Here is a 24,014-nt window from a genome sequence, read left to right on the forward strand (position 1 = left end):
CATTAATTTATATATTTTTTCTTTTATGGTTAGCATTTTTTGTGTCCTCTTTAAGAAATTTTTGCTTTTTCAAAACTGAAAATATATTCTTCTACATTCTCTTCTAGAAACTTTATGGTTCCAACTTATACTTTTAGGTCTATGATCCAATTCAAATTACTGGGAATATCCCCAATTCTTTCTGAAATATTTCAAGAAATTTATTTCTGCCTTCTCATAGGGAAACTTAACTCTCACTCCCAAAATAGTTATCTTCATACTTTGTCTTATTACATGAGAAAAAATACTGAAGGAGGATGAAGTAATTAGGCTTCTATGGCAAACCTGTTGGTATATCTGTCCCACATCCAGCCATCCAAGGAAAGTTCCCTAAGCTCTGAAATAGTGAACTATTCTTTATAATTTTCTATATTCTTGCCATAGAATCAGCTATGGATTAATAGATTGCACTCCCATATCTAAATAAGGATTTAAAAAATAAGACAGCTCACACAATATGTAAGAGGAATTCAATTCTTAGTGGACAAGGTTCTAAAAAAAAAAGACTGAGGATAAGGAACAAAACCTTTATATAGAGATAATTGAAAGGAAAAAGAAGCCTTACCTCTGGAAACTTAAAAAAATTCATATTTAATATGGAATCAGAATTACTTTTTTGAGATTATTTAGGTTTCAACTCATTCTTTTCTAACAGACTATTTGAATAGCTCTTACTTTCATTTAAGAAAGAATTGTTCTCTTTTGAAAATGTATTTGCATTTGCACTGTTTTCTCTTAAAAAGCCCTTCTCCCTAAATTGCTTCATAATACTGCTAAGTGACACTATGAAATATGCACAAAATCTGATGACTTGATAGGGAGATGTACAGTGTAGAGAAAGCAGAGGTGGCAAATCTTTTCTAATTAGTACCTCTGGGCCCCAAGGAAAAGCAGCTTATTTCAGAATTAGGGTTCTTTTAGTATCTGTGAGTAAAAAAAAAAAAAAGAAAGAAAAGAAATTTAAAAGACAAGTGAGTAATAAGAAGGCAGACAACTCAGTGGAAGAGTGGGCAAATTACTTAGCTGACTACATGTAAAAGAAGATATTAAAATGACCAGAAAACATATGAAAACCTTTTCAATACCATTGGCTATCACAACACTGTGATCCCGCTATATACCTACCAGGATAGCTAAAATGCAAACACAATTAATAGCAAGTGTTGGTGAGAATGAGGGGGTGCTGCTGGTGGGAACGCACTAGGGCACCGCCACCTGGTAACACAGTTTAGCAGCATGGACTAATGGTGAGCTTATGTGTACACTATGACCCAGCAGCTCCCTTCCTAGGGATATAACGCACAGAACTGCTTACGTGCGTACACCCAAAGACATGTAGTATAATGTTTACAGCTGCACTACTCGTAATAGCCAATACCTGGAAACTGCCCAGATGTCCACCAATGGTAGAATGGATACATTGTGGAATATTCCTAAAATGGAATACTATAAAACAATGAAAATGAATGATTTAAAACTACAGGCAACAATACCAATGAATCCAACAAACATAAAGATAAGCAAAAAAAAAAAACAAAAAACAAAGCCATGTTGGAGTGTGTGCTGTCTGATTACATTCACGTGAAATACAAAACCGGGCACAATTAACATGCTGTCAGAAGCCAGGATACTTGGACCCTTGGCAGGCACAGGTGTGATCAGTTTGTGAAAATTCATTGAGCTGTACATTCATGATTTCTCCACTAAAACTTGCTGTAACGTTTCCTTTTTTTTTTTTTTGCAGCTGCAGACTCAAATAATTTTAGAAGTAATTTCAGAAAACTTGCAATCTGGCACTTCCTGGGTCTGACATAAAGCAAAAGCACTAACAATGAGTGGTGGTGTGCTGGAGCTGGCTTGTTCTCTCATCCCAGCTCCAAGGTCATTGCTTTCACATCAGGATAGCTTGAAGTCAGACATGGCAAACCCTAAAAATCAGGGCTTTACTTTTTTTCTTTTCCAGTGTGCCACTGAACCACAGCAGTGATAAATTTTTCTGCATAAATAATAATCACTTGAAATTGAAGAAATTTGGCATCTAAAATGAACATTCCCCTTAGAAGATTAGCACCAGACTGGCTCTTGCACTGAGATAAGGAACTCCACATCAAGACTCAAACTTCAAAATCCTCATGGTGGGTAAGGGAGAAGGCTAAAGCACATTTACCCATTTTGTTTTCACCTTTTATCTCTCTCAATCAAATCTTCTCATTTTAGGAAGTAAATAATCAAAGTAGCTTTTTTGTTCCTTTTTGACCACCCCCTCCGCCCTGCCCTTTTCTTTCTCTGCAAGGAGGTGACAGTGAGTGTCAACTGTAGACAGGGGTCATTACAGACCCGCCAGTGGGTTGTCCCACCCAGGATAGAGAAGCAGAAGTCAAAGCTGGGTGGCGCGTGCTCCCCTCTCCCCACCTAGCTGCCTCTGCCCATTCCACCCTGTGCTGTCAGCCTCCCTCTCACACGGCTCTGGAGCCCCTGGGGCACTTCCAAGGCCAGGGTAATATGAGGGGAACGGAAGATGCTGCAGCTACCCGGTCCATCTTCTTTTGATCCCCAAACATTGAAGCCCCCAACTGAGAAACTTGAAACAGTAGGAAAATTAAAGTGTCTCTTCACAAAGGCACAAGTAGCAGGCAGCAGACAGTTTTATCCAAGAAATTCTTGTCAGGAAATGAACCAGAGAAACATCAATAAATCTAGATCCCAATTAAATTTGACACTGACGGTGACTCTAGCTCTCATCTAATCTTACATCCTTATTCTATACATAAGAAGCTGGATGTCCAGAGAAGCCAAGTGGGTTGCCCAAGAGGTAGACACAAGGTCAGAACAGGGGCCTCTAACTCTGTGTCTCTTGCTTTTTCTATTTATATTGGGACTTGGTTGCCACTTTCATAAATTCCTGATGGACTTCTCCCCCACTCTTACTCCATGTTAATGTTTCTTTTTTTTTTTTTTGCGGTACGCGGGCCTCTCACTGCTGTGGCCTCTCCCGTTGCAGAGCACAGGCCCCGGACACGCCGGCTCAGCAGCCATGGCTCACGGGCCCAGCCACTCCACGGCACGTGGGATCCTCCCGTACCGGGGCACGAACCCGTGTCCCCTGCATCGGCAGGCGGACTCCCAACCACTGTGCCACCAGGAAAGCCCATGTTAATGTTTCTGAATGTGGGATGTACCTTGTAATTCTTTTTAAAATTCTTTTTCTTGTTTATCATTTTTTTCCTAGAAATAAATTAAAGCCTGTTATTAACTTGTTGGTGTCCTAGAATCTAGGCAATGTAGATTTACAACAGATATTTACATTTGAAAAATATATACCGGAGATTTCTTTGTAGGAAATGTTTCTAGTACATTTAAAATGTGATTTTGTTGTGCTTCCCTGGTGGCTCAGTGGTTAAGAATCCGCCTGCCAATGCAGGGGATAGCATTTGAACCCTGGTCTGGGAAGACCCCACATGCCACAGAGCAACTAAGCCCATGTGCCACAACTACTGAGCCTGCGCTCTAGAGCCCGCAAGCCACAACTACTGAGCCTGCGTGCCTAGAGCCCATGCTTCACAACAAGAGAAGCCACCACAATGAGAAGCCCGCGCATCACAAAGAAGAGTAGCCCCTGCTCGCCGCAACTACAGAAAAGCCCACATGCAGCAACAAAGACCCAACACAGCCAAAAATAAAATAAAATAAATTAATTAAAAAAAAATTTTTAAATATGGTTTTTTTTACATGAAGTTTACAGGAACACATGCCCACTTGGGGCTGCATTTTGGAAGCAGTCCTTAGCAGCTTGTTGCCTGTCAATCTTTTTTTCCATTTTTGCTGTCCTCCTTGAAGTCATGGCCCGAATTCCTCACAAACACCCAGAGGTGAGTGAGAGAGTCAGGAATCCTTGGAGCAGCCATTGGGGAAGAGCAGACGGCAATGTGGATGGCTGCGCTACCCTCACTCTCAAGCCTATCTGAATTTCTCACTGCTCTTTGCCAGCTTCTGACTAACCCAATGTGCTGGTTAATTTTATGTGTCAGCATGACTGGATCACAGGTATTTGGCTACACATTATTTCTGGGTGTGCCCGTGAGGATGTTTTGGGATGAGAGTAGCATTTGGATTGGTAGATTGAGTAAAGCAGATTGCCCTTCCCAGTGTGAGCAGGCATCATCCAATCCACTGAGGTCCTGAATAGAACAAAAAGGTGGAGGAAAGGAGGATTTGCTCTCTATGACTGACTGCTTGAGCTGGGACCTTGCTCTTCCCCTGCCCTCAGACTGGGAATTACACCATCAGCTCCCCTGGTTCGAAGGCCTTCAGACTCAGAGTGAACTACACCACCAGCTTGCCTGTGTCTCCAGCTTGTAGCTGGTAGATCATGGGACTTCTCAGCCTCCAACTGTGTGAGCCAATTCCTAAAAATAAGTCATATACATATATGACTTATTATTATTTCCTGTCCTATTTAACAGGTAACAATAGCTCACATTAATCATGCACTTATTCTGGTCAGGCTCTGTTCCAAGGGTGTTGTATCTACCATTCCTTTCATCCTCACAACAATCCTTGGAGATCAATCTGATTATTATCCCCATTTTACAGATGAGAAAACCAAGGCACAGAGAGGTCAAGTAACTTACCCAAGTGCATGCAGTTAAATGGTAGAAAATCTAGGGTTTAAACCCAGGCAGTCTGCTTCAAGGTCCGTGTTCTTAACTCCTCCATTGTGTTGCCTGAATAATAGCAGACCCAGGAACAGAACACAGCTCTTCTGGCCCTATACTAACTTTTCTGGCCCAGTACCATGCAGGCACTTCCACTACAGCTTTATCATGAAAAGGCCTCTTCAGCTGGGCTCTAGTCCTTTGGTTCTAACTCCCGTTACAGCGCTTACTATAAAAGGGCTTAACCAGAGACTAGTTTTTACATTCCGCCATGCTCATTCTATTTCCTGTTTCTCCTATTTTATTGTCTGTTACCTGAATTCCTGCTGTGCAACTCAGATTCTTCTAGTTTATATATAGTTTTAAAATGCTTGCCATCATTTGCTCTCAGCCAACAAGGCATTGATGTGGCAACTTCACAATGGCATACATGGTCAACTGCTTTTAGGAGTGGGGAGGAAGGAGTCTCATGTTTCTGGTAGGTGACATGGTGGCCTCAATAGGGTATTTTAAGGTTTGAGGTAAGGTGATCATGAGCTGTCAGACTTTAGTCCTGGTCCTGAGTCTCAACTTCAACATGGATGAAGCCCTCCTAACCCAGTTATAATGATGATCACTGTTAAATCAAAGAAATAGTTCATGGTGGAAAAGACACTGATGCGACATCACATCTCATAGCACAGTTCACACAGCAAATCCTGTTCTAGCAACAACTGTTCCGTGACCTTTGTTTTAATACATTACAAGAACCAGTTCTTCTCAGAGGTGCTTGGGAGTTAAAATGGTCACACGCCATTATCTGTGTAACCATTATCCACTCCTCTTTCTGGGTACATAAAAGTGCTTTGTTTTTATGATCAAAATGGAAATCTCCCTCATTGTATGAGTTTCCCCAGTTGAGCAGCTGAATAAACCCGGAGCTCAGAGCTGGCTAAACAGCCAGTGGTCTCACGCTGCACCATCAGTATCCTGAACTTGATTCAACAACAGTAAGGTCCTCACTCAGCCCACACTAGGCCTTGAGGAAGTTACAGTGAGGATTGAGCTCTGAATACAGACCATCTAAATTCCTTAACATGGCTGGGAAGATTAAAGAACAGTAGGAACGCAGTGGGTTTAGAGACCACTGATAAATATGATTTAATCCCTGAAGAAAATCATGTGATACGAACAAATACTAAATGAAATTAATTTTCAAATCTAATATTTATGCAAATTTTATACCAATCCCTTCAGATATACTAACTATAGAATTTCTCTAAAAACACTGGGTTAATTTTTGATGGCTGTATCTCACAATAATAACCTTCTATACATAGTTTTAGAAAACTTAATAACTGACCATAACCCAAAAGCCCTCATAACATGCAAATTAAATAATGTGAATTGTAAATTGATGACTTTGTTCTTATAAAAGTAAATATAAGACCTAAGGGAGTGAAATTGTAATATAATTGAACTATTTGGCTCCACTCAGAAGAGAGTAATTGACCAGTCTTTGGCCAGCCTCCAAACTGGGTAATAATCTTCTACCTACTAATTCATTCCTTCCCAGTTTTGCAGATAAAATTTATAAATTATTCTTTAATTCCTGCCTTCAATGTAAACAGAGCTTCCAGGTTCTACTAAAGAGCTGCCATATTTCATTTCAGTGGTGGCTATAAGTCAATGGATTCTGTGTTTGTATTTAGTTAAATCATTTTATGGCATGTTTCAAAAGAAAAGTGTCATGTGAGTTCATTTTTATACAACCCAGATGTATACGTTGTAATCTTATTTTAACATTACAGGTGATCGGCCAAGTACATTACAGTAATCTTTTGCTGGGATCAGTGCCGGCCCTGCAGCTGCTACCCACGTGGTATGAGCTGAGGAGCTGTCAGCACTGGGACGTTCACTGGGAAGGAAGCCAGGGCTGGGAAAGTCAGTGTTAGGTTGGAGGCAGAGGGTGCACAGGCCAGATGGGCTGGGCAGAGAGACTCCTCGGAAGTTGCTATCAAGGGTCTGAAGCTAGATGAGCAGACTGGAAACACACTGGTCAGAGCAAGGCATGGAGATGGCTGGAAGGAAGGGACATACATTGAAACCAAAGCTGGGCCCGCAGACAGGTGAGCAGAAACCAGGAGATTCACAGGAGACCACAGTGGGAGCGGGAGGGGGGGAGGAGTAGAAAGGGGTGGTGGCCAGGAAGGTGCCAACAAAGCTGGCAAGCAGTGCACCAGAAGGGGGAGAGGAGCAACAGGAGACTCTTTCGCATCGTCTCATAAACTTCTTTTGTGCTTTTGGCCAGGGCAGGAGCCAATCAGGGGACAGCCATGCTGCAATGCAGCAGTTCTCCCTGCGAGAGGGACAAAGGAAAGCCTGTTGCCTACAAATTCTTCCTTTTCCAGCCTTTATGCTGAAATTCCTACCATTAGATCGATGCTTTGAGCAAAGGCACTGTGTACTGAAGGCAAATGTTAAAAAAGGACTATCATTTATAATGAAGGAACATTATTCAATAGTATAGACATATATAATTTCCCCTTCAAGAGGGAACAACAAGGTTAAGGTAAACTTTGATAGTTGTAGTCATGGAGTGTGGGAAAAAAACTGTGATTATGCTTGTCTGGGGGCACGGGAAGGCCTCCAAAAGAGAGAAAAGGTGTTTCAATTGAGCTTCACACGCATGTGCGTGCAAACACACACACACAAACACACACATACACACAGAAGCAACTGAAAATAGGTCCTTGGTTGTTCAGAACAATTAATATAAGTTCTAAGAAATCAAAGGCATTTTTGGTAATACATACTGTACATAATTTACTGAAGTGCTCTGGGATTTATTTCTCTGACTGTTGAGGGGGTTGGGCAAATGATCCCGATTCTATCATTTTATAACTCTCAAATATAGGGGAAACGTCCACCACTTTGACACCCTGAAGTGACTTGTTTGAATACCACAATGGTAACCTGTAAGTAACAGGAACCGCAGAACCACTGGAACTTTATGATATTGTACTAAAGTGAACTCCATCACTAAAGTCGGGAGGAGTAGAACTTGAGGTAAAGAGGAGGCACAGCCATCATATTCAGGGATTTTGATAACGAAATTATTTCCTCCCCCCGCTTTTGGATTTCTCCATGTTTCCTATTTGTCATGAGCCAATCCTGGTAGAGCCTATCTGAGCTCTGCTTCAGAACTGGCTGATAGAGGTTACTGGGAAAGGAAGCAGCAGTAGGTCCTGGTAGGCCAGTCTTGACAAGTTTTTTCTCCCACTCATATCTGTGTCTGATTTTTTTCTTATTTCCTGTGTCTCTGAGAGATGAGAGGCTCACACCTCTGTTCCTTTCATTCAAAAAGTGAGTAAACTTCAGAATATATAAAGAATTTTTACAACTCAACGATAAAAGAGAAGTAACCCAATTTCAAAATGGGTAAAGGCTTTGAATAGACATTTCTCTAAAAAAGATATAAAGATAGCCAGTATATCTTTCCATGTTGGACATGGAAAGATGTCCAACATCACAGTCATTAGGGAATTGCAAATCAAAACCACAATGAGACGCCCGTTCACATCAACTAGGATGGCTCTAGGCAAAAAACCAGGCAATTACAAGTGTTGGGGAGGATATGGAGAAATTGGAACCCTCATCCATTGCTGGTAGGAATGTAAGATGATGCAGCCTCTTTGGAAAACAAGAATCAAGGATATTCTCAATGCTGGAAGCATTAATTTTCTCTTTGGCTTGCTGTTTTTTTAAATTAATGTAAAATATTTGTGTGTTGACTTGCCAATTAATACCAATATTTATTAATATGTTTTTTAACCTACATAGCAGGACCTTACTGTCAAGTCAAACTTTTCCACAAAATTTCTATATACAGTGACCAGAGCAGCCATTCTTAGTTCACGTGGAATGGTGTCATTTTTGAATGGTAAGGGAATGGTAGTTACACTCTGTACACTTGCTTATCATGCTTCTTGAAGCTATCCTGGAAATTCAGTGCTCATACAAGTTCCTATATTCCATATTTTTTGTTCCTTCAAGTAGAATGTAGAGAAAATTTTATTAAATTCTGAATAATATTTTAGTTCCACCAATGAATGGGAGATTTGCTTCCATAATGGCAGAAGGTAGCCAGGTAACACAAGTTGAATGTAAACATGGAGCTTCTTCACACTGCACTGACTGTGTGCTAAAAGCTGTTTATCGTATTTCCTTGCTGAGTCTGGGCCAGATGATTGATGGTCAATAAAATCAATAATAACTGCTTGTTAAAAGCACCACAGATTTATCTGTGCCATGTAAGATTTATTAGATTGGATGGAAGCCCAATATTACATTTGATTTTATGTGACTAATTCTCTTGGGATAACATTTCATAGACGTGGGGGTAGGGATGGCACAGCACAAGTGACACCATCTTCTCAAGTTCATGAATTGGTGTGTCTGGGTGATGGCATAAATACCCTCAGTAAGTAGCACATCTATAGTAAAATCAGCTGTTGATTATGTGCACTGATGAAAAGAAATTAAAGTACAGATGATCCAAACTGGTAGATTATGTTGTAAAGTCACTTCCCTTGGGCTTTGGGTGAGTTATAATTATAACTGAATCTGTGTATATCTGACCTTCTGAGCATTTGCTCCTTACAAAATCAAAAAGCCTGTCATGAAGACCTGCCTTAGGTAGAAACTGTTTAATCCCCCACGTTCACATTTACTTCTCTCTGCAACCGGCTTTGTTCAGAGACTAGATAATGTCTTAGACTGATATACAACACAGGTCAGAGCAGCACGGCCCTCTTGCAGGCTCTTCCTGGAGCGTGGCAGGGAGTGATAAGTGCTTGGTGTCAAACAGTTGCTTCTTAACATGCAAGCTGCAAGGAAAGTAAGAGTAAAGAGAGGATAAAGGAAAATCTCAGTCAGCTTCAATGAATAAATCAGCAGTAGATGAGGATGAACCATCTATGTGTACTGGCTAATGACAGAAGGTAGTTATTCCCATACCAAAGCACAAGGTTCAGCATTCTACTTCCCAAGCTAATTTTTTAAGGAACAGTTTCTTCTTTGATCAGAGCTACTAGGATAAAATGTGCAGTTCTGGTTCTATGCAAGGCTTATGAAAAACCATTTTATTTGGTTGTGCTTTAATCCATTCTTAAACAATAGGCTTTTCCAGGTCACATATTCCTTTCTATATTTATGGTAAAAGGCAGGTTAAGTCTTTTCCTGAACAGGAATACACATAATTTTTTTTTAACCATCTTGGCAAAAGGTGCAAGAAAAAACTGAAAGTAAACAGAATTAATAACTGCTTACAGGTTTGAATGCATTTTGATGTTTTCCAGGATAGACTTATAAATGTTTTAGATTTACAGAAATATACTTAAAATGCCAAAAAATCTACTTGTTCTTTTATATCATTTCTGTCTATAAATTTTAAGATGATTATTTTGTTAGAAGAGGACAATGAACCCCTGGCTGAGCTGATAGAACCTTACTGCCTATCTGTCGCTTGCTTGGTTCTGACAAGGCCGAGGTATCCAGCACACTTCCGATGATCTGGTCTATGGAACACTCAACGTACTTGTCTCTCCCTTCCCTCTACCCCCTATTTTGCTCTTTAAATTAATTTTGTCACAAGGGGACTTAGGAGACAAATGACTTTTAATTTCTCACTAATTTTAATACACGAGAACTAAAAGATCTCAGTTATGTCATTGAATTTGTAAGAACATAAAACTGTGCTTTGCAGTCATATGTTTCCTGGGATTATCAGAAGGTAGGACAGAAAAGCAGTTCGACACAGGAGCTCTGGAGTCAGCCTGGATTCAAACTCTGGCTCTGCCTCTTACAACCGGTAGGACTTTATAACCTTTAAAGTCCCAGTGCCTCAGTTTTCTCAGAGGAAAATATGTGAATTCTGGAGATTAAATGAGAAAGTGGCTAGAAAGGGCTTAGAACAGTGCCTTGCATGTAGTAAGTGCTCAATACATCTTTTTTAAAGAGAATAATTTATTTATTTATTATTTATTTTATTTTAGGCTGCATTGGGTCTTAGCTGCGGCACGCGGGCTCTTCATTGCGGCGTGCAGGCTTCTCTCTAGTTGTGGCCTGCAGGTTTTCTCTCTCTAGTTGTGGCACGCAGGTTCCAGAGCACGTGGGCTCTGTAGTTTGCGGCACGCAGGCTCTCTAGTTGAGGCGCAAGACCTCAGTAGTTGTGGCACGTGGGCTTAGTTGCCCCGCGGCATGTGGGATCTTAGCTCCCTGACCAGGGATCGAACCCATGTCCCCTGCATTGTAAGGCGGACTCTTTACCACGGGACCACCGGGGAAGTCCCAGTGTTCAGTACATTTTTAACAAAAAGTGTGAAATACAGGTTTTCAAGTCTAATTATTACAGTCAGGCTCGTATGAGAAACAAAATATTAGGATATGTTGCTAATCATTAATCTTTTTCGTACTGATTCTTCTTTTTATTAAACAAACCTTTTTAAAACATCTTCTGTGTGCAGAAATGGGGGAAAACAGATATATAAGAAAAGTCTATGACTTTGAGTTATCAGGGTCCAATGGGAGATTCTAAAATATGCAATTATAATACAGTGGGAGGATGTTCAGTGTTAGAACACAAAGATGGGAGCTCTGCGGGGGTTGGTGGGTGGGGCGCACAGAAGGTAGAACAGAGTTTGGGACCACACTGTGAACGGGCAGGGCACTGAAATGACCGGTTCTGTTCCAGACATGCAGGTACAAGTGGGAGTTGAAGCCATGGGGTAGATGAGTCTCTAGAGACAGGTGTGTTGAGAACAGAAAAGTCAGTGATGTTTCTTTATTCGTGACTAGAAATTCAAGATGAGTTTTCTTGCTCTTTCAGCTTAAAATCAATCAGTCAAAATGAAGAAAACTCTTTCTACAGTTAAGGAAAAAAAGTGTCTGTAATTAAACCCAGCTGGGGTGGGAGTTCTGCTGGTGCAGGAGAGGCTCTGCTGGAACACAGAGCTGCACCCAGGTTCCCGGTGGGCGTGCTGCTCTGGGGCAAGGCTATTGAGGCTGGCTCCTGTGAGCTGGGCCTGGCAAGCTTAGTGGGGTGATTTGAAGGTCTAGTCTAAGAAAATGGTGGAGGGAGGCCTGGTGGACTGGGAGAGGGCTGGTGGGGAAGCTGGAAGGCCATGAAGGTCAAGAAGGAAGAGGTAACTTAGGCAGGTGGGACTATGGCTGTATCTGCAACATAAACCAGAAAAGTTAAAAAGATGGCAAAGTCTGGGCCAAACAGAAGTGAAATGACAATTTCCCTGACAATGATGTCAAGTGCCTTCTGTGCATTCCGCTTGGGTTTTTCCTAGTAATCTTACTCTGAGATAGTTCTCAGTTTAAGACAGGGGCCCAGTTTCAGGTTAGGGATAAAACTGCTGTGAGAACACCCCAGGACAGTGGTTTTTGGCTTTGAGATGTTTTAGGGGATGAATTAGACATGCTGTTGACAAAACCTAGATGGTCTCTGATAATCTACATTCTCTGCTGGTGGCCATTTTATAGTAACTCCTTTTCCAAGGTTAAAAATTGATCCTGAATGTCAATATGAAAATTTTAGAAAGGCTGGGATGTAACAGGCAAAGCACTACTCTTAACTTTCACACATTGTTCTGCTCTGTTGTTACAAGAGCAGCACCAGTTTTGACCTTTCAATATTGTCCTTTTGGGCTTCCCTGGTGGAGCAGTGGTTGAGAATCCGCCTGCCGATGCAGGGGACATGGGTTCGTGCCCCGGTCTGGGAAGATCCCACATGCCGCTGCGAGCGGCTGGGCCCGTGAGCCATGGCCGCTGAGCCTGCGCGTCCGGAGCCTGTGCTCTGCAACGGCAGAGGCCACAACAGTGAGAGGCCCGCGTAGCACAAAAAAAAAAAAAAAAAAAAAAAAAAAAATGTCCTTTTTTGCTTTATAGAATGTTTAAAACAATCTATTTCTATCACAATTTAATGAAAAACTCAATCGAGCCAGTCATTGGGCATCATGTATACAAAGTGTAAAAGTAGTCAGAAGTAGATCAAAGCAGTTATTTTTAATTATATTACATTAGGATTACTGATGTCCAAAATCATTTTTTAGTTATTTATGATAGAAAGAGAAGCAACATATATTAAATATATGTACATACATACTACAAAATTTATATAATTGCTTTACCTCTTTGTCTTTGACTTTAATATTTAAGGAGTAATATAAATTTAACTTTTAATATTTTAGATTTAACACAAGATTTAAGGATAGGCTAATTAGGGACATTTATCCACAGGGTGGAGTTTTAGAGCAGTCTACTCTGCACACACAAGAAATTAAGAACACTGACCTCCTTACTGACTTATTGGCCAGTCATTGCCTAGAATGATGTCTCCCAAACTTGTGTGGAAGCAAAGAGAGCCTCCACAACCTAAGTGTCCATCCACAGATGAATGGATAAAGAAAATGTGGTATATATATATATATACACACACACACCTACACACACACATGCAATGGAATATTATTCAGTCATAAAAAGAAGGAAATCCTGCCATTTGTGGCAATATGGATGGACCTCAAAGGTATTATGCTAAGTAAAGTAAGTCAGACAGAGAAAGACAAATACTGTATGTTCTCACTTTATATGTGGAATCTAAAAAATCTGAACCCAAAGAAGTAGAGAGTAGAATGGTGGTTGCCAGGGGCTGGGGGTGGGGTGGGGATGGGGGGAAGTGGAGAGATGTTGGCTAAAGGGTACAAATGTCCAGCTATAGGATAAACGTTATGGGGATTTAACGTACAGCATGGTGACTATAATTCAAAATGCTGTATTATATACTTGAAAGTTAAAAAAAGAATGATAATTATGCGAGGGGATGGACGTGTTAACTAATCTTACTGTGGTAATCATTTTACAGTATATACATGTATCAACTCATCATGTTGTACACCTTAAATTTATATATACATCAATAACGTCTCAATAAAGCTGAAAAAAAAGGAAACGAACAAACAGAAAAGAGTTTCCAAAGTCAAATAAGTTTGGAAAATTCTAGGTTGAACCAAGCAGGTTTCTTTGTTTCAGGATCTATCGGTATATGGATATAACAATGCAGAATGTGGATCACCAAGAGCGTGTGTAGAGTAGAGAGTCTCAAACTTATTTAATTATGGAAACTTCGAGGGAATACACTTAAAAAAATTCCCACCTAGAGAATGGGTCAAAACAACATGCATGTCTTCAGAAGTTTCTTGCCTTTGAAAACAAACAAAATTGATTTTGGGCAGAAGTTTGATTTCAGAACCTCCCTGTCCAGCCTGTTGGTCTTAACCATAACATCACCATATATGCCAAGTAATTTAGAATTGGTTAAAAAAAAAATCCCTGAGGCTTCTTTGTAAGCAATCTCTCAATAAGAATAGAGGAGACTAGCCAAAAACTAGTGAAGATTACACAGTGGTCAACGAGTAGACAGAGTTAGATTAAATATTATATAATTTCTGCTTCATTGAATCAAAACTGCTTTTTTTGTATTTATGGCATCAGAATGCAGCCTTCCAACTATAGTATTCTAGAGATAATACTTAAAATGAATAAGAATTAGTATCTTCAGATACAAATGTTTATACGTGCTAAATCTCAGTTGCAAGTGACAGAAAACCAATAAAAACTAGCCAAAGAGAAAAAGGAGGGGGAGGTTTGCTGACTCACTTAACTGCAAAGGCAGGAGGGGGTAGAAAGGGGTTATGAAGGGTTCCAGGGACTCAACAGTGTTCTCAGAAGTCTCTGTTTCTTACCTCTGTAACTCTGGGGATTGCCTTACTTTCTTCTACTAATGTAAGAGGAAGAGGAAGAGTCAGGGACACAGACACCTCTGGCTTTTATTCTAGCTGCAACAAGCCCAGAGGAAAGCAATGCTCTTCTGTCCCTGATTCAGTATCTCTAAACCTCAGAAGAGGACTCTGATTGGATTGGCTTGCTTCATGTGCTCATTTTTTGAATTAATCACTTTGGCCAGTGGGATAGGGTGTGACGCTTGGTCAGGCCTATGTCACATGCCCTCCCACTTGGCCAGGTAAGGCAGAGCACTGGATTGGCAGCCCACCAGAATCACAAGGACTGAGCAGAGGCAGGAATGTGGTGGTGTGGGGAAGCACTTAACTAAGTTAGAAGAATACTGCCGTTATGAGACCAAAACATAAACAACACAAAACACTAAACTCTATGGTTGCTATACACTCTTTTCTTCTAACAAATAGATGGAATTACTGAAATGAAACTATATGATTCCCCCCACTCCCAACCCAATCACATACTTTTCAAGAGGCACCTGAAGTTAGTGCAAAATTGTGTTTTGGCACATTCTGTCCTCCTTCCTTCACTCATACACAAGCCAAGTGAGGGATCACTTTGCTCTTAGGTGGCCACATTTACCATAATATATAATAGCAGTAGGAATAACCACACAAACTGCTTGGTGGTGGAGCATTACTGGGGAGAGGAAGCACTGAGCTATAGCTATCAGTGTTCTCTACCCTTTTCTGTCTTCTTTTTCTTCATCAACTCTGTTTCTCCACTTTTTTTTTTTTACGCGCAGGCTCAGTGGCCATGGCTCACGGGCCTAGCCACTCCGTGGCATGTGGAATCTTCCCGGACTGGGGCACGAACCCGTGTCCCCTGCATCAGCCGGCGGACCCTCAACCACTGCGCCACCAGGGAAGCCCCTGTTGCTCCACTTTTGAAGCATCTCAAGAAATTAGTGCTGTATTTAAAATGCAGAAGATCCAGGGAGAGCAAAAAGGCTTTCTTCTGCACTCAGAATGGTTTCCTCTTAGACTGTACAAGAGGCGCCGGTCAGTGCCTCCCTGTCCCTGCTGCTCACAAAGGCATTCTGCCCTGGGCTTTCCTCCAGCTGAACAGTGAAACCAGGAGCCAGGTTTGTATCAAGTGTCTGTTCATTAGGGCCAGGACTAGGGTGAGGGGAGTAAGGCACTCTCCTTGATGCAGAATTTAAAAGGGTGCCAAAAAACCTCAGTAGTCGACACTAATATTTTAATGGAATGTTTTTAAAAATAAAAATGAATGCCCCAAAATACATGATGAACAGAAGAGCAAAATCTTAAACAACGATAGGATCAATAGTACTGATTTTCCCTTCAGACTCAGGCTCCAATATGGCTTAGCATGGCACTGTTACTGATCAACACTTAAAATGTTGATATTCTGCTCATCATGGAGTTTTTGTATTCATCTTTGTTTTTTAAGATATTGCCTTACAATATTTTTTATCCTGATTACTGAGTTTTTGGTACCCCCTTATGTTTTTCACCCAAGGTGAGTGCCTCACTTGTCTCACCCAAGTCTTCTGCATACACCTCACTAAAGGGGTAGGCTTGTGACCTAGGCAGTCATCAGTAGACCCCTGACTCAAGTTGGGCCAATCACATTCTTTCTCTAAACTTCAAAATGTGGCCTAAGAGACACAGAGACAGTAGTTAGATGAGAGTGGCTACTTGAACAGAAATGTCATGCTGCACTGGGGCTGGAGGGGTCATGTCAGGCCTCGTGCAGCCCAAGGAAGCCCATCCAGAGAGAGAAGCAGGCATGAGAGAGTTAGGCATATGCCAGACTGTATTATTTGTTCAAAATATTCTCTGTCCTCCTCTACAAGGCTCTTCTCGGTGCCTTTCTCTGTTGGAAGAGTGAATTTCCTGTAGCACCGATGTCAGTCTTGGTCACATGGTTTGTTTTAGCCAATGGAATGTAAGCAGAAGAGACATGCAATGTCTGAGTGGAAACTTTAAGTGCTATTGAGTGGTTCTGCTCTACTCCCTTCTCTCTGCCCTAAGGTTGGTGTGTTCCAAACATGCTCTTTCAGCCTAAGTTCAAGAATAAGGAGGATGTGGAGAAGGGCCAGAGCTGACTTTCAGTGGGTATTATTGTAAGAAATTACATGATATTGTTGTAATTCATTGAGAATTTACAAAATTAATTTTTTAATTAAAAATTTATTTTTTTGTTTTTTAAAACAAAAAAATTGTTTGTTACTGCAGCATAACTTAGTCCAAGCTGACTGATACACAGAAGTGAATTTAATCTCTAGATTTCCAGCTCCAGTCTCCTTGTGAGTTGATCTTATTTCCCATGAAATCCTCTGAGATCCCCTAAGTGGGTTTCTGTTCCTTACTACCAACAATCTCTGATAAAACTGATAAAAAACAATATTATTTAGAACTATTTTTTTCTTAAACATTTATCATACAATAGGTTCTAGCCTCCTCTGTGCCAAGACTAAGTTATACGAATACACACACTTTGAAAGGTGCTTAGGTGAGAGAAGTGCAATTTATTGTACTCATGGTAAGGATAATTTTTGCCTGTGCATTATATTTATTACTCAATGACAGATGGCTGTGACAGTTTTCTCTAATTTTATGAAAACTGTGAGTTGATCTGAAATTCCAGTTAATAGCATCTTTTCATGGTATATACAGGAAGAAAAATTTCTGCTGCTTCAAAAGTGATAATATCTTCAAAACTGAATCATATCAGTTATCATTTTAGCTTTGTAATTGAAAAACAAAATACCTTTGTTTAATATACAAATAAGGGCTTCCCTGGTGGCGCAGTGGTTGAGAGTCCACCTGCTGATGCAGGGGACGCGGGTTCATGCCCCGGGGTCCAGGAAGATCCCACATGCTGCGGAGCGGCTAGGCCCGTGAGCCATGGCCGCTGAGCCTGCGTGTCCAGAGCCTGTGCTCCGCAATGGGAGAGGCCACAACAGTGAGAGGCCTGCGTACCGCAAAAAAACAAAAAACCAAAAAAACAAAAAAATCTTTGTGTGTGTCCTTGTTCCTTGGGGTTAATTCAACTGACTATTCTCCGAGGACGCATGAGGATCTGGCTCACTCTTTTAGGCCACCTTTAAGAGTAGCCTTTGTATGGCACCTTGTGCTCTGTAAGGAGCAAGCAAATTATCCCAAATTGGGGGATGAGATTTTTATGCAGTAACTGTTGACTAGTGAGACAATAACTTCCGTTTTATGCAAAAACTTTCTATTTTGCCAAACTGAAATTAGTAAGCTATAAACATCTAAATTACTTTTTCAAAATATTTTCACAAATATAGTTTTAGGTGCTTTACATCCTGTGTGTAGGAAGCACAGAGAGGTTATAGACTTGCTTAAAATTACCAGCGAGTAAGTGGCAGCATCAGGTCTGGAACCCAGAATCTCATCTAGTTCTTTCTATTTCTGCCTCAGCACAAAGAGGAACAATTCATTCTTCTGTAACATTCTCCTTAATACCTGTAAGAATATTTACAGTGCTCACAGAACGTTCTGATTATACTAAAAGTAAATTTTTAAGAAGTTAAAAACATGAACATATGTTACCTGTTACATTTACCATACAGACATCTAGATTATATTGTATTTACTGCTGATATATATTACATATATTATAATATATGTAATATATCATAATAATATAATATATAATTATAATATAATATATATATTTATATATATATATAAAACTGAACACCACTTTGGTTACATTAAATAACACATTTACTACACAAATTTTTGATGAGATGCCACCATACTACAAAGCAGGTATTTTTTCCAGAAGGCTTTGAAGGTGAAACCATAATAACTGATGATTTATTTTAAAATGTTTAACTTGCAAATCTTTGTTTAAAAAAAAGAAGGTAACAGAGAAATAACATTTGAGACAAGATTCAGAATGAACAGTCAGTGTTTAGAGTACAAAGGAAAAGAAAATTCTTGCTCAACAGTACAAACACAAAGGAACGGTTACAAATGTATTACTGATTCAGTGATTGATAAAATACACCAAGAATTCAAGGATAATGTTAGATTTAGAAATATGAATTGCCAAAATTACAAAGTAATAATAATGTTTCCAATTGCCTATATGAAAATGTCTACAAAATCTTTTTTTGTGTGAGTAGCAATTCTTTATACCAACCCAAGTTTGATAAGGAATAGAGCAAGTGCTGATACTAAATAAAAAGTGTCACCAGATATTTGCCCTATAAGGCCACTTCCTGCATTATTTTTCATGGATTTTGAAGGCCATCTATATCTGAAACGTATTTTAATTTAGTCAATTGACAACTAATGAATTTCAACTAGTTGTTTTTAATACCATTTAAAAGATAAACTTCAGCCATTTTGTCTTAAATGTGTAAGATGATGACTTTCTGAGGGAAACAGTTATTTACAGGGTTTTCTTTATCACTGGAAATGACTAAATATTAATGAAAACTTTCAGGTCTGGTGATAACTTGTGTGGATAACTAACTGCCCAACTTTGGGAGAACTACTTAGTGTAATTCTTTGCTCTCCTATGTTTTGAAGGACATAGAAACTCTGGCCCATAAGCTTTTTGTGAGGATGGAAGATAAACAGACATAGGAGAAAATCGCACATTATCACATTACCTTATTAAGGAGATAAGGTGGGGGAATAATGTTTGTTGTTCATCTAACAGATGATAAGTAAATGTTAAAATCTGTCATCCTTCTGCCTTATATTTATTGGCAGTTTAATAATCTTGATATTGACTGAACAAAAATATAACTATTTACTCTTTTGAAAAAATGTGCAAAAGATCAGAGAAGAAATGGTCTTTTTAAAAAATGAACCAATATTCCCTTCCTAGCCTACTTATGTCATGTCTGAAGGGCTTTACATTATTCTTTTTTAGCAGACATCCAAATTTCAACCCTGTCCACACCACAGTGTCTACTCACAATGTCCATTACCGATAAAACAAATGGTTTAACATTTCAAATCTACACGGGGCTTGGCGGAGATTTAAAGGCTGCCTTTGGTCTTAATGGATAAAGTATAGGCTCTTCTTCATAGAAGAATAATGCAGTGGTTTGACCATCCTAATTAGCATGTGCCTCTGAGTTCTTTTTCCAGACAGGTGATTAGTTTCTTAGTTCCAAGGAGAGTTTTGTAGGGCAATTTAACATAGGCTATAGTTAGCAGTTTAAGAGTGAAATCATAATATGAAGAAAAAATTGGCCATGAACTAAAGTTCTGAAAACTTTCAAAATTAAACATCATTTAAACAAATTGAAGTGTTTAAAAAATAGTGGCATGTACCTAGGAGGGGAGCTCAAATTTGTGCTGAATTAAGTCTCTCCATCAGTACTAATACAGTTTAATAGACTATATGTGAGAACATAAATGACTGTAAACATGGATCCCATTTAGTATTGAGTTGAGCTCCCAGATTGCTGAATATGGTGATGTTTTATTTTATTTTATTTTTTCTTGCTGCAAATAAAATATCAATGTTCTCCTCCTTAACCCCAAGGCCTCTCTCAAAGGCTAGCCTTTCTAGTCTCCAAGGAATGCCAGGAAACCCTGAGTGGGGCAGAGCTGATGCCTGAACACCATCTCTACTGCCCTGCCTCATCCTGGGGCTTGCAACTCAATGATGTGAAGAAAACCTCCCTACGAGAGTCCTGAACCCCTGCCTTGCCCTTTGCACACCCAACGAAGTCGATTATTTAAAAAGTAAAAGTCCAATTCATGTACATCTCCTCAAGAGTGTTTCCCTTCCTTCTAAGCAGTGTGGGCAATAACATTATAAAGATCTCTTTCCTCACGAAGCTTATTTTGTGTGTGTATGTTGGGGGGGGGCAATAGATAAATACAAAAGTAACATGATAGTTAAAATATATAGCATCCCAGTTAGTGGTAAGCACTACTGAGGAAAATAAAGCGGGGAGGGAACCAAGGGGTTCAGAAAGGTCTCACTGCAAGGGTGACATCTGAGTAATGATCTGAAGGAGGCAAGAGAGTGAACTGTTCAGATGCAGGCTGAAGGAACATCAAATGCAAAGGCCCCGGGTTCAGAAGGGGCCTGGTGTTGGTGGAGGAACAGCAAGAGGGACTGTGTGGCTGAAGCAGAGGGAATGGGAGGAAATGAGGGCGATGAGGCCAAGTGGGAACAGGTCATGTGAGGTCCTGGTGGACTACCCTAAGGACCATCTAAGAAACGCGGGGGGCAATTGGAGGATTTTGAACAGAGGAGTGGCATCACCTAACAAGTCGTTAAAGGCCCTGTTCTGGAGGCTAGCTTTGGCGGAGGTACCATCAAATGACATCAGAAAGATAAATTTGGTAACAGGTGTCCCCAAATTTTCACAGACAACTACTGACTGTGAGGAAAAGGGTTGGACTCTGGACAAATGGGTGTGTGGGTGATCGATAGGAGGGGGTTACCCTGGGAGACTGGGAGATGCACCTGCCTAGCTTTCAGGCCGCGACCGCGCAGAAACCTCCAGTCCTGCTACTCCAGACCAGATCCCCTCCGCGAGGGTCAGGGCCGCAGCCTTCAGGCCGTGTTGCCATGGCGACTACAGGATTTTTTTTTTTTTTTTCTCCACCCCACTCCACATTCGCACACCTCTGTGCGCAAAGCACCCGGACCCGCATCCTTACTGCGCTGCCGCTGGGCTTGGGCCAGCGCCGACTTATCAGCATTCAGCTCGCGGCGTGTTCCCCGCCCCCTCTGCGAATCCAGGCTCCAGCCTATCCAGCAGCTCCAGCACCCAGCGGTCCGCGCCGCCCAGCCGCGCCCACCTCCTCCCCGGGGACCACGGCCGGAGCCCCACAACCGGCTCTGCCCTGGAGCTTCCCTGGCGGCCCTGAGCACAGTCGCGGATCGGCCCAGCTACTCATCGCCTTCCCGCACGCTGGTGGCCGCTGAGAGCTGCACGTCCGCGGCGGGGAGGGGGCGCCCTAAGCCTGGCTCGCAGGCAGCGTGCACCGGGAGACCCGCTCTACGCATCCCCGAAACAACTCTCTGGAGAGGTTCAACTCTCTGGAGAGGTTCAACTCCCCTGTGCGCAGTTTACGGTCCCCTGCGCTTCCTGCAGTGCACCAGACGGGGGAAGCAGATATTGGAGGCACCTGCATTGCGCCCCAGTTGGGAGGCTCTGTGCGTAGAAGAGGGGGACCGTCTGCTGCAAAACCGGAGGATCGGAGGCGCGGGGAGTTAGGGGTGGGTTTTCTTAGGACTCACCTTGTGCAGTTTCCACATGGCTCCCAGAGCCTTGACTTCGTGGCTGGAGTGTTTGCCCTCCTCCAAGCACTGGTAGCACACGGGCATCTTGCACTGCACGCAGTACATGCTGTGGTTCTCCAGCTCGTGGTCTGTGCAGGTGGAGACCTTTCTTGGGCTCAGCCGCCGGCTCACGCGGCCCTGGGCCGGGGGCACCAGGCGGTGCTTGGCTAGGGGACCCCGGGGCGGGTGGCAGCGCAGGCGGCACGGATCACAGTAGAAGACATCGCACTGTTCGCACATGACGGTGGCCTCCTTGGGTGCCTTCTCGCAAAGCTGGCACTTAAGGGCCGCCGCTTTGCTCTGCTGGTAGCGGTCAATTACCCCTTCCAGGACGCGGTTCTTGGGGAAGCCGCGGAGCCCCCGGTCATCCAGGATGAGGCTGCGGTGGCACTGGGGGCAGGTGATACAGGAGTTGCGGGGCACCGGGGCCAAGGCCGGTGACAGGTGTGTGGCCGGTGGCGGCATAGCCGGGGGGAACACACGTACGCCGTTGGGGGACTTCTGGCACGGGGTAGTGGGTGCGCTGGCGAACCCCCCGTAGGAGCCATAGCCGCTGTCCGCCTCGCTGTACAGGCTCATCTTGTCAAGGTCCAGATAATCATAGTCGGAGACCCCGGAGCCCGAGGCCCGTCGGCTCTGGGGCGACTCCGACTCCGGGGTCTGCACCAGGATGTTGCGGGCGCACGCCTGACATATATTGTGAGAGCAAGGCAGGATGATGGGCTCCCGATAGAAGGAGCCGCACACGGGGCATTTTAACTCTTCTTCCATCTCTTCCATGGGGACCTGGCTGGGAGCGAAGCAGCGGCGGCTGCAACTGGATCCTGAACTGACGAGGTGGCCGGTCGGCCTGTCGTGTCCAGCACCTTGGCCAGCAGCGGCGGCGGTGGCGTTGGCAGTGGCGCCTTCCCGCGTCGCTTAGGCGCCGACTCCCTGTGAGGCGCTCTCTCTGTGAGCCACCGAACCGCGGCGCCGAGCGCCAACCCGGGACCGCCCCCTCCTGCCCCTCTAGTCCCGCCCCAGCCTGTAAGCAGCGGCTTATTGGACGGCGGGCGAGAGAGCAAAGCTCTCATTGGCCACACGCCCCGTCCTTCTCCTCTCCTCCGCAGGCCACGGGGGGTTTGGTGGAGGATTCTGAGGATGAGGGGAGTCTTCGTTTCGGGCTGCATAATCTCGGGAGGGGGCCGGCGTGCGGAGGCGAGGGGACCGGGAAGGAGGGATTAGGCGGGATGACTCATCCCTCGCCCCGCTTCCTTCCGACCTCCGGCTCAGTCGCCCAAGAGCGGGGCGTGAGAAACCCCTCCGCGCTGCGAGGGGGCTGGTAGAGGGGCTGGTTCCTGTCGCCGGCGTCTGCGTTTGGCTTGCAGCTGTAGTCTCCGCGCCGATCTCCGCTCGCCAGTGCTGCGCCGCGCGGGAGACCCCACCTTCTTCCGCTGCTGGCGCCTCACCCAGGCCTAGGTTTCTGTACGCGAGCCGGGCCATTCTCCCGCTCAGGAACTCGCGAAAGCCGGCCCCTGCGCTCCTGCATCCCGGGGGTCTGACGGCGCAGGCCTGGCAACAGCCTTCTTGCTTCTTTTTCTCCCTGTTCCTGGTGTCTAAAAGGGGATCGACAGTATCGATTTCCTAGTGTTGCTGTGAGATTTAAACTACGCGACCCACGTAAAGGCTCAATATATTAGTTAAAATCTATGCCCCCTTCATTTCACGCTTTCAATTCAGGCTTGGCCCAGAGGCTTCTTACCTTGCGGTGTGAACGTGTCTCTATATCCCCTCTTCATGTAAAAGAGCTTCTGTCCCCTCTTCAGTCCTCCTCCCCCCAAAGCTGTCCTCTCACCGGGGCTCTCAGCACCTGGCTGAGCTTTCACAAGGCCAGTAGAACCTTTGGTTCAGTTGAGGCAGGAATGGGTTGCTTATTTCTGAGTGCCCATAGTTTAGTAAACTAGCTCTGTGGGTGAATCACTGTGTCACTGTCGAGTCTCAGTGTGTGACTCCAAATAGCTTTATTCAATGTAATGTGGCCTGAGCATCTACCACAGCTTCCAGAATGATGGATTCTTTCTGTTTCTTCTAGTGAAGTGCGAGAGGTGATGGTGATGGTGGGGGCCTAGTTCTAGTGTTAGTCCTCATATATTAAGCTCCATTCTTCTCCCTCTCCCCAAACATCGCTGGAGATAATTGGTCCTGCCCCTTGCCTGCAGAACTGTTGATTTGATG

The 24,014-nt window shown here is 43.0% G+C and overlaps 1 protein-coding gene across 3 annotated transcripts in view; it reads right to left on the reverse strand.

Annotated features, from left to right (window-relative positions):
* TRIM9 (tripartite motif containing 9) overlaps window positions 1-22,975 on the reverse strand; it is a 111,182-nt gene extending 88,207 nt beyond the window's left edge. The window contains exon 1 of one of the 3 annotated variants that reach the window (XM_029238472.1): window positions 21,759-22,748. In XM_029238472.1, coding sequence (XP_029094305.1) covers window positions 21,759-22,580 — 822 coding nt within the window. In that variant the 5' untranslated portion in view covers window positions 22,581-22,748. Of the gene's footprint in view, window positions 1-21,758 lie in introns of all 3 variants that reach the window. The other 2 variants (XM_029238471.1, XM_029238470.1) reach the window with 2 other exon arrangements.
* Between the last annotated feature and the right edge of the window lie 1,039 nt (window positions 22,976-24,014).

Source organism: Monodon monoceros, unplaced genomic scaffold, assembly GCF_005190385.1.
Source record: "Monodon monoceros isolate NGI ecotype Baffin Bay Population unplaced genomic scaffold, NGI_Narwhal_1 Super_Scaffold_21, whole genome shotgun sequence".
In the NCBI taxonomy this organism is placed as follows: domain Eukaryota; kingdom Metazoa; phylum Chordata; class Mammalia; order Artiodactyla; family Monodontidae; genus Monodon; species Monodon monoceros.